This window comes from Paramisgurnus dabryanus, chromosome 6, assembly GCF_030506205.2.
Source record: "Paramisgurnus dabryanus chromosome 6, PD_genome_1.1, whole genome shotgun sequence".
Lineage (NCBI taxonomy): Eukaryota > Metazoa > Chordata > Actinopteri > Cypriniformes > Cobitidae > Paramisgurnus > Paramisgurnus dabryanus.
In genome coordinates this window covers 30,847,352-30,863,870 of record NC_133342.1, presented here as the reverse complement: position 1 = coordinate 30,863,870, position 16,519 = coordinate 30,847,352, and the positions used below count along the sequence as shown (strand labels likewise).

Here is a 16,519-nt window from a genome sequence, read left to right as displayed (position 1 = left end):
AGGTAAAGTAAAAGAAAGGAGGAAAGAAAAAATAACTAATGGATGTACTGTAAAGAAGGAAAATAGGGGGAAAAAAAGAAAGCATGAAGAAAGGATGGAGGGAAAGATGGAAAAATAATAGAAAGGAGGAAAGAAAAATAACTAATGGATGTACTGTAAAGAAGGAAAATAGGAAAAAAGGATGGAGGGAAAGAAGGAAAATTAAAAAATTAAGGATGAAGGGAAATTGGAAAATAAAAAATGAAGGATGAAGGGGAAAAGGGAAAATACAAAAGAAAGAAAGAAAAATTAAAAATCAAGGATGTATGTAAAGAATGAAAAATACAAATGATTGGAAGAAAAAAAACGTAAAGGTCAGATGGAGGGAAAGAAGGAAAATACAGAAAAGAAAACTGGTAGGATGGGGAAAGATGGAAAACTGTAAAAAAGGATGGAAGGAAAATTGGAAAGTAGAAAACAAGAAAGGAAAATAGAAAAGGAAGGATAGAGGGAAAGTAGAGAATCAGAAAAGAAAGGAAGTAAATTAGAAAATCAAGAATGGCAGACAATAAGGAAAAATAGAAATGAAAGGAAGAGAAACAAAAAAGGAAGACATGAAGGTAAGAATTGAAGAAAACAAAGTAAAAGGAAAGGTAGAGAAAGAGAGAGAGACAGACAGAGAGTGAGCCAAAAAAGAAGTAGAGATTGATCTGATCAACCCTAATGAATCTATCTGACAGCAATAGGGCCTACAGGTCTATATCTCATTTTATCTGCCTGCTTTCCATACTAATCTTTGTGATGCCAGCCTATTGATGCAATGGAGACAAATTTAAATTGAATTCTCAGGAATAGCCGGGGTTTGTCTATAAGCTGGCTTTTGATAGCCACTCTTTCGTTACTGTAAATTACTTTGCCTGGCTGGACGCCATCGCTGCCTCATCCTTGTGCGTACAGCAACTGATAAAACATAAATGGATGTCAAAAGCAGCTTTTTAATTGAGCCTTGTGATAGTACAGACAGTAAGAAACAGTAATGAGGGAAATCTCTTTTTAAATCAAAGCTACTGTATCAGCACAACTTTCAGCTGTCCGTTAGCAGTGATCTCCATCCCGATGCGGCTGTTCAGCAGTGAAACGTCAGGCATTTGCTCCGAGCGTAATGCTTAACACAGCCTTTCTTTTGAGAGCTGTTATTTTAGAAATTGATAGCAGTGAGCAGGAAAATAGGTCAGAAGTTAAACAGCTTCGGATTTCGTATGTCAGCCTGTGTCTTCTGTACGTGTTACATCCCTGTAAAGAGTGCACCCATAATCAGTTTTTGGGGTATGAGGTTGCTATGTTTGAGTCCCGCAGGGAGCTTGCTTGCCTTGGAAAATGGGCATTGAAGTACCTGCACTTATAGCTGCTTTGAATAAGAGCATCATCCAGATCAATGCTTGTGTTTCAGGATGTTTTATTAGTTTGTTCATGTTCGTGAAAACAAAGCTTCCTTTTTCTGCTCTTTATTCTGTCCCTCTTTCTATCTCTCTTCTGAACGCACTATGACTCAGGTCGATCTGGTTCACTTTTCTACTCTAGCCCCCAGGTCTGGCATCAATAGCTCGCTGGATCATATGGTCAGCCTGCTGGGGGTTGATAATGCAGGCTTACCTGCACAAGAAAGTGCACAATGCAATCTCTCAGGATGAGCCCTGGTCCTAATCCGTCTCCATGGCAACAGGGTCCGGTCAGGTTCCCCTGCTTGGTCTCGAGTGTGTCGCTGTAGGGATCCTGCATCATGACTCGGAGCAAGCGCAGGGTTGTGATTAGCTATCGGTGCGATCATCAGATTAAAAAATAGGGCTAATTGCTTCTCAGAGGGCAAGTATTGAGCAAGCGACATTGCAGTGATAAGCTTATAAGTTGATTCTGGCCGAGGGCCGATGACTTGCAGACCTCAGCAAGTCTGGGGTGAGAAACAAACCCGTCGTGCTGATGGATAGAAGAAGCCGGTTTTATTTACTGAGCACGGGAATTATTTCCATCTGCCTCATTGGGCACAATTACGAATAACTTTCAGAGGAGATGCATTTTGCTTTTGGCTAAGTTTGCCTTTTTATAGAGTGTGTCATTGATATATTATATTTCTAAAATATATATGTTTCATATATATCATATATATCAACATATTATGTTTCTAAAATATACTTTTGATCGGACGAGATGCATTTAAAGCTTTTAGCCATTATCTGTATATGGCATCAGTTGTGGCACATTTGTTCACAATGACAATGTATGCAGACATCATGCTTGTGACAACAGTCTAAAATGATATAATATAGTACAAGATACGATGTATATTATGCGTTGCGTGATATGATACAATACCTAATATGATATATGATTTGGTGTGGTACAATATGGGATACAGTATGAGATGGTATGTAATATGGCATGATCAATATATGATGTGGTGCAACATTATGGCAGGGTTTTCCGCAGCACTTTTCAGTTCAGGCGGCCCACCTAAGCTGGGCAACCCTACCGCCTTAACTAGGTCGTTGAAAAAACATTGTTGCCACAAAGGGCATCCCTTGCATCTCTGCGAATAGCTTGGACACACTTCACACTGCGAGCGTGCACGCGCGCCACACGGACGAAATGAGATAAAGACGTCCGTCATGTCTGGAGGACAGTCAGTTGATAAAACACGTGTCCATGAGAACTGTAAGTGGACTTGTGTTTTGGGTTTATTTAATCCTGTTATTGTATTAGTGTATAGTTCTTGCAATTTTAAAGTAAGTTAGCTGGTGATTTTGTTGTTTGAGCAACCTGCTAGCTAGGTTTCACGTGCCTGTTGATTCGATATAATTGTTGAGCGTTCTTGCTCACTTTATTTATGTGCTTTATTTACATGCTACAGTAGTTACACTCCTTTAAGATAATGTAATTAATAGCGGGAAATAATCAGTTTTTACAATTTTTGCGCCATCTATCATCGTTTCGCCAGACATTCTACAACATCTGCTTTAGTTTGTGTTAATTAACCCTTTAGTTTCACTTCAACAGGCAGTTATTCCCGTTAGAGGTAAAAACATTTAATTCATTAATAATCTGTGTTCATTTTCTGTCATAGTCTTTTCAAAATTAGAAATTTGAGTGTTTTAAATACAAATATTTTAATTGCCATGCCCCCGGCCACGTCCCCTGGCCAACCTATTGCTATTATTTGGCACCTTTAATTAATTACATGAAAATACAGTTTAAAGGTTTGTTAAAGGATAAGTCAATTTTCTTAAAAAAAAAAAAATCCAGATAATTTACTCACCAGCATGTCATCCAAAATGTTGATGTCTTTCTTTGCTCAGTCCAGAAGAAATTATGTTTTTTTGAGGAAAAATTCCAGGATTTTTCTCATTTTAATAGACTTTAACTCTTTCACCGCCATTGACAAGATATCTCGTCAATTAAGAGAAAACGCTTCCCCTTCCGCAACTTTTTAAACCCGGAAGTATTGCCCTATGGCAAGCGGCTGCATGTCCGTGTCTGTTTTAAAGATCGCTCTGAATGGGATCTCTATGAAAAGTCCGTCACAAAAATGTGGTGTTTTTGCAGAAACCTACCCATATTCAAAAGCTGATTACAAAAGAACCACTGAAGGTAGGATGAAACGGGTTTTTTTTGTTTGAAAGCAGAGGGTCTGTTCTTTCATTTGGTATATTGTATGTTTATATATTTAAAGAAGAACATTTTCTGGAAGGCATTAAACTTTGGTGAAAATCATGAAAAGCGTGTGACCCCCCTTGTGTACGGTGCATTCCTTCGCAGCCCCCCAAAGAAAATTTGTGACAAAAACTGTTCTAAAACTCAACATTTTAATAAAAAAACATTGAATTATACAAAAAAGTAGTGCTTTTGGTTAGTAGCCTTATTTTTCTTTAAGTTTAATTACACAGAAAACATGATAAATTAATGTATTTCATAAAATGTCATAAAACTGGGGCCCCCCTGGCACCATCTCGCGGCCCCCAGTTTGAAAACCACTGCTCTAAACGATTTCAAACGAGGCATAAGGGTCTTATCTAGCGAAACAATTGTAAGAAAAATAAGAAATATGCACTCTTAAACCACAACTTCTCGTCTTCCTCCGTTCATGTGACGCGCCAGAGCGACCTCACGCAATACCTCATCACGTCAGGAGGTCACAGATGATGTATGCGAAACTATGCCCCAGTGTTTACAAGTGTGGAGAAAGAGGACCGTTCTGACGTTGTTGTATGTCGAATTATACTAATTAATGTCTTTGTGTCAGTTAATTGTTTAAAATGGTTCGCAAATGTGCAAATTGTGACCTTTCTACATCATTACACAATTACGTGAGGTTACGTGTTAAGTGTTGGGGTCCATTAAAGTCCATTAAAATGAGAAAAATCCTGGAATGTTTTCCTCAAAAAACATAATTTCTTCTCGACTGAACAAAGAAAGACATCAACATTTTGGATGACATGGTGTTAGTAAATTATCTGGATCTTTTTTAAGAAAATGGACTAATCCTTTAATATTACCTAACAGAAAATATAGAACAAAGAATGTGCATCAGATGTTTTTTGCTTGTTTTTAATTCATTTATGAAGCCACTGTAAACCGTGACTGTATACAGTTATTGTTATATTACAGTCATTGCTTTCATATTCTGTACAGACGGCATATTATGTTACACCATGTTTCTCACTGAGACGCCTCCAACTCATAAACTCCAGGCTCAAATAATCGAGTTTCCCACTCGCTTTACTACATCGTGGTTGCTTTCATACTCGTTCATTTCATAATAATGCGATATCCGATTACGACATGACTTGAATGCACCATAACACTACCCAGATGAGCCATTGTCCCTGTTGAGGTTAATGATTTCGAACAGGTGCAAGTTGGCTAATGATGGGAGGATCTTACACCTGCTACATAAATAACCATGCAAGCACCTCACAACTGAATCTTTCAAATCACTGCCTGCTTTCTTTTTTTTCTTTATAATGATACTTTTCCCCAAAACCATCTGTTTCTAATCTGTCCACATTTTCACTGTTTTGGTGGACTGGTTTCTTGGATAAGAGAGGCTAAATCATGAGCGCCTTCCTGCCATTTCTATTGATGTGTGTGATTACCAGATCTGCAGGCTTGTATCTGAACTGCCTGCTGTCTCACGGTGAATAAATCTTATTAAGCAAGTAAAAATGAGCCCAATAATGTTTAATGAGCACACTGAAGAAAAAAGCCATTTGACTTCTTTTAAGATATTGTCTACTCTGCCGCTCCTAAAGCGAGTCTTTTTCTATTTTTCTTTGTCTCCGTTATATTGAAGCGTCTTTTCCCGTGGGCTTCTGAGAATTAAAGTTAAAATAAATATTGATTGAAGCGAGAAGTCACTTCATTTTGTTTTCTTCACTTTTTGTCAGTGTCCTGAAAAACTGTAAAATAATTCACTGCTTATTAAATCTTAAAGGTTTGGTTGAGAGATGCTTCTCTTTTTGATCAATGCGGTAGTGCATCTGTTTGTCGTTGTGGTTTTGCAGCTGATGTGAAATTCATGTACAGTAATGTGCATCATTTAATCATTTTGGTAATGCTTTTGTAGTGCAGATTTACTGGAATTATGCTGAACAGGTAGTGGATTTGTGACGGTAGTTCACACCATTGGATTACTGGGACAAATTTCAGGTATTACAGGATTACATGGGATTATTGTCACACCGGATTATTAGTTCAAACACCACACAGTGTTGAGCCATTACATAGTATCCCATTTCCCATTCTCTTTAAATGTAGGGTTTTATTGCACCAAGCTCTATTGTCATTCCAGCAAGTGATTTGTTCGTTTTTCTCTGTTGTGTTTCAGCTTGGGGAGGACACCTTCAACCGGGCCAAGCTTCTTAATGTTGGATACACAGAGGCTGTGAAGGACGCAGAATACGACTGCTTTATTTTCAGCGATGTGGATCTGATTCCCATGGACGACCGGAACCTCTACCACTGTTACGACCAGCCCCGCCATTTTGCCATTGCCATGGACAAATTCGGCTTTAGGTAACACGTCAAATATTTATGAGCAATTGCAACATGCAGCAACCTTTTGAGGGATTATATAATGAATGGATGTATTATTTTATCTCACTTTCATTATCCTGTTTCCCTTATGATACACGAATAATAAAAACCCCATTCAAAGCCAAGGCTGGAAATGTAATGAAATAAAATCAGCTCATGTTTTTATATGAATTTAATATCCTTGTTGAAATGCGGTTTTGCCAGAGGTTATTACAAATATGCAGGACTGCATTTGTTGGTATTTACATATATATCAATAGATGGTATGTCTCTCTTTTCTGCTCCTTTGTAAAGAATAGACTCAAAGCTTGAGGGGTGTTTGTTCAGATGATTCATTGTATTTTTTTCTACTAGTGAAGATGTTTGATGATACTGTGCCATTTGCAGCTTTAAATCTGGCTACATTATATTATAGTGCCCTACATTAGTATTAGGACAGTAAGACAAAATCGCTCTGTTTGCAAATATTTGTAAGATGAATATGAGGCAACAGTACAGAATGTCATATTTTGTTAACATTTAATTATAAAAAATGTAAAAATAAAATGTGACATTCTGTACTCACCTAGACATTTCTTGACTCCACAGCAAACTGAGCAATTTTGCCTCTATTGTCCCAAAACTGTACTTATGAAGGGCACTGTACAATATATCAAAAGTATATTTCTTAGTGCCATATATTTCTGCAGCCGTGGCCGGCATATATGTTAGTATTCTAATACACATGGTCAAAAGATCTCTAGTCATTAGTTTAACCAAAAATAAAAATTTTGTTCAAATTCTCAGTCCATCTATAATGTCGCATTTCCATTGCATTGTGCCCCACGGTTTGGGGCAGGTTGGGTCAGCTCACCTTACTTTGGCTTGGTTAGCTTTTCCATCGAGTTTAGTAACATTTTGGAGTAGGAGGGATTATAGGCGTGTTGTTATATTTGCGCTGCCTACTGCTGTTACATCATACAAATGAGAGCGTCGTTGTACATTCCCATACATTCATTTATTTCTCAGTCAGCCACAAAATAAGAATAGATGTTTACACATCGCTTTTATCACTACCAGACAGTTTCTGTACAAACACCCATGGTGTTAGTCAACGCGCTCCGCTGAGCCTCATTTAAGTTGCATTTAAGCATTTATGCGGACGTGCGCGTCGCGAATGTGCCGTCACAAACTGCAAGTCTGGAAAAAAACTGGTATGGTGTTCTTGATTCTTAACCTGTGGATGTTTTTCATCAATAAAAGAGTTTGGGAACTTACAGCAAAGCACAGATCACAACAGGTTTATGCGACAGCACAAGCTAGCATGAGTGTAAAGCTAATCTTTCACATTAAAGCGATGACGTTGGTAGTGACGATTCTCTAAGACCAATCAGTGATCTACGGGGTTTTCGCGTCACATTTTGATAGCAGCTTGGGTCGCTTGGAACCCTGACCGTGGTTGTACTAAAAAAGTATCGACCCAAACCAAACCGTGGGGTACTATGCAATGGAAAAGCGCCATATGTGACATGTTTCTTCAGTAGAACAGTAAAGATATATTTAGCTGTAACATAAAATGCTTAGGTACTGTCTTTAAAGGTTTATAAAGTAGATATAAGCAACACAAAATGTTTTCCTTATTGCTTCTGATAATATATTAAGGTCTTTTAAAGCATATCGACTGATCTGTGCAAGAAGCTGAACACTATTTACAACATAATTACCAGTAATCTATAGCTTCTGCCAACTGTCTTGGGTCTAAAACTTTGGGCGAATTCCCATTCATGCGCCCCTCTTACTTTAGGTTGCATTTACATTGATGGATTTTGGCAGACTCTTTAATCTAAATCAACTTAAAATGCATTGAAGATATATATCAATTATTATGTGTTTACCGTGACCTTACTCTATCAATTGAGCATTAATAATATGTTTTCATTACCTTATAATATAGACGTTTCAGCAGTAACTATATAACTAAATGGCTTTTGTGGACTAAATGCAACTTCCGGTAGACTTCCACATAGAATCAATAACAACAGAGTCCTTTTAAGGGCAGTTTATTTTTGATAACCAGTGAAATAAATGACAAGTAAGTACCTTTGTATATATATATATATATATATATATATATATACTGTATATATATATATATATATATATATATATATATATATACAGTATATATATATATATATATATATATATATATAAATGGCTTTTGTGGACTAAATGCAACTTCCGGTAGACTTCCACATAGAATCAATAACAACAGAGTCCTTTTAAGGGCAGTTTATTTTTGATAACCAGTGAAATAAATGACAAGTAAGTACCTTTGTATATATATATATATATATATATATATATATACTGTATATATATATATATATATATATATATATATATATATATACAGTATATATATATATATATATATATATATATATATATATATATATATATATATATATATATATATATATATATATATATATATATATATATATATATATATATATACAATATATATATATATATATATATATATATATATATATATATATATATATATATATATATATACATATATATATATATATATATACAGTATATATATATATATATATATATATATATATATATATATATATACAGTATATATATATATATATATATATATATATATATATATAACCCGTATCAATTACACTGAGCTAATGTTAATGTGTAAAATTAATGTATACAATATTAGCTTCAGCTCATTAAATTCTTGCCTGCCTGCCAAACCTTTCTGCACAGCAGTGATTCTTGCTCGCACTCTCCTCTCGTCTTTAGCAAACCAAAACATTTTATTTTCAACGAGCTGTTTGTTTTAGAGATCACTTAAGCCACTAGCCAGACCAATACATAATTACAAATTGGAAATTAACCGCGACAATGTGCGTGCGTCCAATAGAAACGTCTATAGCTGTTTGCGCAAGACTTGGTAAAATGAGTAATAAAAACTGATTGGCTGATGCTATGGATTATCGATTTATGCTGGGTACACACCAAAGATAATCTGGCTGATTTTGGGCTGATTTCCCCCCTTCCGACAATCTATATCCGGATTATCTTGATGGTTCTACAGATTATCTTATCAGATTTTCCCTTGGTGTAAGGTGTGTTTAGAGTGTCCGAACCTGATCGGAAGAACGTCGGAGGCGCCCCGATCGCGATCAGAAATCCTGATGTGTTGGGGGAACCCGAGGACAAACACGTGCTCTTGAAATTATCGCGTGAAACGAAACAATATCCAATCAGAAAGCGAGATGATGGAAGACGAAAGCATGGACATTTCTTCCTGCATATCGTCCACCATGCTTTTTCTGAAGTCTCGAAGGATTTTACGAGATTTCCTGTTTTCACAGTTGAGAGTTGAGACTCTGGTTGAAAATCTGTTTGTGTGTGGTGTGCTGTCTTAAACACATCATGGCACACCACACACTATTTATGAATATCAGCTGACGTCACTCACATCTCAAACTTGTCTTCTGCCATTTTGAGTACCTGAAGTGGTCGCAAAAGAACTAGAAGCTATGCATTCAATATGTTGTGAGCATCAAAATCGCTATTTTTACAACACTAAGAAGGCTCGACACAACATGATACTTTGCCGAAGTATCACCTGTGCCTCTACACGTGAACTTGAGCATTGAGAACATTGTTTGTGTACACAGAGTTTCAAAAAAGAAGGTTTTGAACAACTGACTTTGGTTGTTCCTTCTGCGCATGCCTTGGCTCCAAACCGACGTTTTTACGTAACATGGCGGCAACCATGGTCGGACATTTTTGGCTTCAATTCATTACAATGGAGGGAGGCGACGTCGCGTCGTCCATCTTTTTTTACAGTCTATGTGCATAACTCCTAAAGCATAGTTCCATATAAATGCACGGATAATTCGTAAAAACAATATTGACCTTCTAGTTGAAAAAGGAGCCTCATTTGAGATTCATTCATTCGCTTTCGGAAATCGATTCTTTATGTCTGGCAAAGATGGCGAGCGGACACCATAACAGCCAAAGTCAGTTGTTCAAAACCTTTCTTTTTAGTAAACTCTGTGTACACAAACAATGTTTTCAATGCTCACGTTCATGTGTAGAGATCCAGGTGATACTTCGAGCAAAGTTTCATGTTGTGTCGCGCCTTCACCTTTATGTTGTAAAATAGTGGTAGTTTGGTAGCAGCAGACAGCGGCAGGAAGAACGCATCAGGGATCAAGTAGGCATCACACCCTAACCAAGATATTTTTTTAAGTTGCTTTTCTTTTCATGACAGTCAAGGTGCAAAATGTTGTCTTTCGTAGCCATTTCCCAATCCGTAAGAATCAGACTGTAAAAGATAAGAAATCTCTAAATCATAGCAAGCTAGCCAATTCTTGTCAGTAGTCTACTGGTACTCGGTAGGTCCTCAAGATGGCGCAGACAACTGGAATTACATAAAAGGTCACATGAGTGATATTTTTATCAATAGGTGCAAAACGGTTAAATCTAGGATTTTTTATCCTCATGTTTGTGGTCTTGTTACTTTTTGAAAGTCTTAAAAGATGTAAAAAAATCTTTTGGTGTGTACCAAGCATAACATCCAGTTTCTTAGTCGCACAGTTTTCCTTCATAAGGTATCAATATGTCATCAGGTGCCGCTAGGATTCATTTTGTGTTGTATCTGCTTTTGAACTTTCAAAGTACTGATACCCAAGGACTTCATTTTATGAATTGCTATGGGTTCAGCTGAAATCTTCTTTACTGTTCTATTGAAGAAACACTGTCACCTACCACTTGGATGGTCTGAGAGTGAGTAAATGATCATTTTACCATATCTTTCAATGGCTATCCAATAGCATAGCAACCAAAGCGTCTCAGCTGATAAAATGCTGCCATGCGCCCACAGCTGGCATTTCAGCCGCTTGAAATACCTTGGTGGGCATATGGCCTAATTATTAATTGTCAGCTAGTTGCATTCAACCGTTATCAAACTGTATATTTACCACAAATATTTACACCAAAAATACTTTTTTAGGTTTTACTATGATTTTATTTGAAATCAGATCACTCTCTGTCAGTGTGATGGCACGCCCCAGACCTGTGCCTAACAAAATCACAGCACCCGCTTAGTGCTGTACTGAAATGTTATTGAATTTCATTACTTCTCTGCGGACTGCCAGACAGTCGCTACGTTGCTTAGGCTAAACAAACGCTACTGACCTTCTGTAGCGCGTTGACCGCCGTCTGTCGCGAGGAAGGGTAATAATTCCCATTCCCTGCGTGAGCGAGTCACGCTATGAGCTTGCCTCCGCGGTCCGAGGAGGCCTTAACATATCAGTATTTAATAAGTGGAACACCTTTAGAGAATTGCTCGCTCTCAGAGCGTGGCTGTGCTGTGAAGCCATACTGTTACTGTGAAGACTGCTGCCGTAGCAGATGGCCTCATTAATTTCAGCTTGTTGTCTTTGAACATGCGGTGTGCACGGGCGCGTTTGTGGATGCATATTTGCGTGCGTGGAGGTTTTTGCTTCAATGTCTCCCTTATGTTGCAAATTTGTCGGCGTGGGCGGATGTGGTTGCTTTTGTCGGCAACACACACCACAGTGCCCAAGGCGAACCTCCAGCGATTACCCATGATGCACCTGCCAGGCAGCATCCCAGAGGGTATCTTCAAATAGAATACAATGGGCATGTTTTAAACCTGTGTGAATGGCAAATTTATTTTAGGTTATGCAGAAATGGAGGCAGAGGTACGGAAGACGAGGGAACCTAGCTGTCACTGGGGTGGTACCTTTTTAAAGGTGCCGTATGTATACATTTAAGGACCTTTTTAACGGGTGTGGCTCCAGTGTCAGCTAGGGACCATTTTTTTTCTGACTTTGTACAGCGAGCCATTAGAGAGTCTTTAAAGTCATCCTTCGGCCTTGAATGAAGTAAGTAAATGTATATCAGGCTTAAATCCAGTGGAAGATGATTCATCAGATATTTTTGATCCGATGGTGCGCTCCTGCTCTCTGAGCTCGGTTTCCCTTTGAAGCAAAGCCGGATTCTATGGTTTGTGCCACACTTAAGCTTTAACAGGGCCTCCTCGGAGTTGTGTAGCTCAACTGAGGGGCCTGCGGGGTGGCGATGAGTAGAGTAGTGAAGAGATGAAAGAAGATCAGATATCATTTCAAAATGTAGGATTCCCTCTGGGAGGCTTATATTGCTCTGGAGATTCGCTCATACAAGATGCAATTTTGTCAAATTCAAATGCTTCGGTCGGCTGACTGAAGGGCTTAGTTCAGAGAGTTTCTGCAGCGAGGTCCCTTCGCTTTTCAACTAACAAAATCAAATGGAAATCCATTGCTTTTAACCCTACATTTAAAATAGATGATTTGAAGGCCGACAGAAATGAATGGCTGACCATCAGAGGTAAACATTTAGGAATTTTACTGAAAAAATTTATGACCCTGCTTGGGAAAACTCGGCTAAAGGCATTTTTTGTGATCATCTTACATATCGTAAGAACATTCAGTGAAAAATAACCTTGATATATTTAATAATGACTGAGTAAGGACACATCAAAGATTAAAATGAAAGTAAAATCAATGATTTAAATCAAATTTCATCTCATCTAGAGATTATAAGACTTTAACCTGGATTTTACAGACAGGGTCACATTTGGTCTCATGCTCCATGCTGAGGTGTGTCAATATGTCAATCAATTGAATGAGAATGACAAAGGTCTGGTCCCGTTGCAGGCTGCCCTATGCTGGCTACTTTGGAGGGGTGTCCGGCCTTAGCAAAAAACAATTCCTTAAAATCAACGGCTTCCCAAATGAATACTGGGGCTGGGGAGGTGAAGATGATGATATTTACAACAGGTAAGAACTTGTTTATGATCCCCTAATGGCTCGTGGGATTATTGTAACAGACTGTCCGAATCATTTTCATCACTTAAAATGTTTTTTTGTGTCCCATTAAATGTTATGTGGTTAGGTCATGCAGTCAATCGCTCTTTTTTTAAAATATGGTGTAATGTGTTACTGTGCTCGATGCTATAGATTGATTTAATAAAAGAGTTGGAACATATTGAGCATATTACCCACCAACACCAATTAACACACCAGCTGTTCGGGTGGTTAATAAAATACAGCAGCGCAATTTGGAGTAAGTGGGCAGCATAGTGGGGATATTAAAAAGCGAAAAGACTTCAAAGGTTTGATTTAAATGATGTGTTCTCTTTCTTAAATTACAATAAAACCTAGGAATTAAGAAAAAAGTGTCTTTGCTAGTGGTGCTCAGCAGTCAAATGTTTAATGAAACTTGCAAAGTGATTGTTGCACTGGCAAATAGGACTGTTAATGTAGAAATATGTCATTTTTATGTTACTGTCTCATGTCTCAGACTTAACTGTTACCAGTAATGGTGTGTGGTGATGCTAGTGGAACTAATATTTCACTTCAGCTTTAAAGGGACACTCCACTCTTTTGAAAATAGGCTGATTTTCCAGCTCCCTTAGAGTTAACCATTTGATTTTTACCGTTTTGGAATCCATTTAGCATAGCTTAGCATAATTCATTGAATCTGATTAGACCATTAGCATCGCGCTAAAAAATGATCAGAGAGTTTCGATATTTTTCCTTTTTAAAACTTGACTCATCGTGTACTAAGACCGACGGAAAATTAAAAGTTGTGATTTTTAAGGCAGATATGGCTAGGAACTATACTCTCATTCCTGCGAAATAATCAAAGACTTTGCTGATGTAACATTGCTGCAGCAGGCGCAATGATATTAAGCATTGCCCGAAAATAGTCCCCTGCTATTGAAAGTTTACAAGTTGACTATTTTTGAGCACTGCGTTATGCATTTGGTGTGTAAATTTATTTGCCGTAATTGCTGTTATGCAACATTTAGTGAGCATGACCCCTGGTAACAGATTGCAAATATCAGATCTCAGGCTTTTGAGATTTTTTGTTTATAAAAAGAAAATTATTCAAATGCAGAATATTTTGTCTCTTTTTTTATAAGATTTTATAAAAGTAGTTGTGGATATTATGCATTATAATTGACGAGATGTGTCTCGCGAGATTTCTTGTGGAGGTGCTGGCCGTTTCTCAAATAAAAAGACTGCATCCTTCGGAGGTCGCATTTTTAAACTGCATTTACTTCATCACTGTCTTATTAGAGACTATTAACAATACTAATTATTTAGTTAAATGCAAATTGTTGTAATATGCTCACGACTTGCGAATGTAATCTGAAATATCTGTAATCTGTTAATGATCTGAAATAAATTTTGATGACGTATGCAGCCTGCATATGCGACCTCTGGAGGAAGCAGCTTTCTGTTTGACCCTTTTACAGTGCATGCATTATATTTGTCTTTTACTATGTTTGCTTTTTTGTTTAGGTTTTCAATAATGTTTGTTTGGGAACTCGTGTGAAGTCTGAGACGCGTTGTGTTTGTCTGTTGATCAGTGTCAGATGTGATGTCTCAGCAGATTAAACCCTCACACAGAGTTTACATTATTTAATGTCTGCATGATCTTTCTCAAAAAATGACAGTGTCTGTATCATTTCTAGGGTAAAGAAATGGACATATATTAAATATTAATATGGATTTAAACATTGTTTGGCTAAAAATAAGCATTTCTCTCCGTCTAAAGTGAAAGTGAAAGTAAAGATAGCGTCCGCGAGACGAGTCCACTATCGCCCCCTGCAGGCATTTGTTATAATACATACATAATGCTTATTATTTATAGGGCACAAATGTAATGTGTTTGTTAATGTTGTTTAATGTAACTTGGTTTTAATACTTTATTTGAACCAATTATTATTGCATCTTCGTTATTATGTCATTTTAAATGCTACTGCTCACTTGGGTCTATTTTTATTACCCAAAAATAACAAATGACTTCATTATCAGTTAGCAAAATAATTGTTAGGGCCAGTCCTTGATTAGTTAAAACATTTAAAAATAACGTGATTTCAGTTTCTTATTCATTTATTTTATCATTAAGGGTTTCTTAAAAAGTGTAAAAATATCGTCTTGTTCTCGTGAACCCAATCTCGTGTTTCGTCTCGTCTCGTGGATTAAGTGTCTCGTCACACCCCTATTTAACAGGGGTGCAAACTTGACACCTTTTGGTGAAATTTGGTGAAATCGCCATTTTTGATCCAAAATAGGTCTTTCTTGTGTTTCGTTTAGTCTGATGAGTTTTGAAAATAAGGGGTGAGGGGGGTCTGCGACAGCATTGCAGTAAATGAAATTATGAAAATCATGTCCAGCTGTCGTAACAATGTCAAATCACTATTTAAAACTTGACTCATCGCGTACTAAGACCGTCAGAAAATTAAAAGTTGTGATTTTTTTAGGCAGATATGGCTAGGAACTTTACTCTCATTCCTGCGAAATAATCAAAGACTTTGCTGATGTAACATGGCTGCAGGAGGCGCAATGCTATTAAGCAGTGCCCGAAAATAGTCCCCTGCTATTGAAAGTTTTTTTGATCCATTTTTGATCCAAAATAGGTCTTTCTTGTGTTTCGTTTAGTCCGATGAGTTTTGAAAATAAGGGGTGAGGGGGGTCTGCGACAGCATTGCAGTAAATGAAATTATGAAAATCATGTCCAGCTGTCGTAACAATGTCAAATAACTAGCCAGTTTGGCGGGTTATGTTTTACAATTTATAGTCACCTTATTTGCTGCCGAAGTTTAAGCAGTCTGTGCAGATTGCCTCGCACACATACTTGACTTGTAGTATTTTCTCATTCGAGGTTACGCGCCCACGTCATATTGCTGTGCGCGTGATCAAAAAAGCTTAACATTTGCACATGTATTTAAGCACCGCAGTTTTAAATTAATTGATTTTAAGACGTTGAAACACAAACAACTGTACTATATGTGCTATATACCTGTTTCTGTTTGAGAGGAGCATGCAAGCTGCGCATTAGCCCAATACATACATGCGTCAAAATTCACGGCTTTTGCAAGTATCCTCATAAACACGACAATTTAAGTCTTAAGAGAAATTTAACAGCTTAAAGAGAAAACGCATGTGTAACAGTACGTTAGATCTGGACTTTGTTCTTAAAGATGAAGTTACGTAATTTTGCTCCTGTCTGTCACTCGTGATAATCAAACAGCATTGAGAGAAACACTTTTTTAACTAAATCACTTTTTTACCTTTAATAAGATTTATACGTCGAATTGTACACGAGTTTGATTTGAGCTGCTTGTTCAGGGTTCACATTCATACTGTTTTAGAGCTATGACTGTAAACAGAACAAACCCTGAATTATTTTTTTATTTGTACTGAATAATCTAAAAAATAAAAATTTCTGTAACACTTTACAAAAAGGTTGTATTTGTTCATAATTCTTGTTTATGTCATTACAGTAATTGATGTTAGTTTTAGGTGCAATAACTAATATTAACAGTTTCAAATTTGATTAAAAATTTAAA

General features: G+C 37.1%; 1 protein-coding gene across 1 annotated transcript in view; it reads left to right on the top strand.

The window, feature by feature from the left end:
* The window catches only part of b4galt2 (UDP-Gal:betaGlcNAc beta 1,4- galactosyltransferase, polypeptide 2), a 160,058-nt gene that overhangs the window by 108,351 nt on the left and 35,188 nt on the right, over positions 1–16,519 (top strand). The window contains exons 4-5 of the mRNA XM_065276589.1: positions 5,858–6,045; positions 12,813–12,935. Of these exons, the coding sequence (XP_065132661.1) occupies positions 5,858–6,045; positions 12,813–12,935 (311 nt within the window). The remainder of the gene's footprint in view (positions 1–5,857; positions 6,046–12,812; positions 12,936–16,519) is intronic.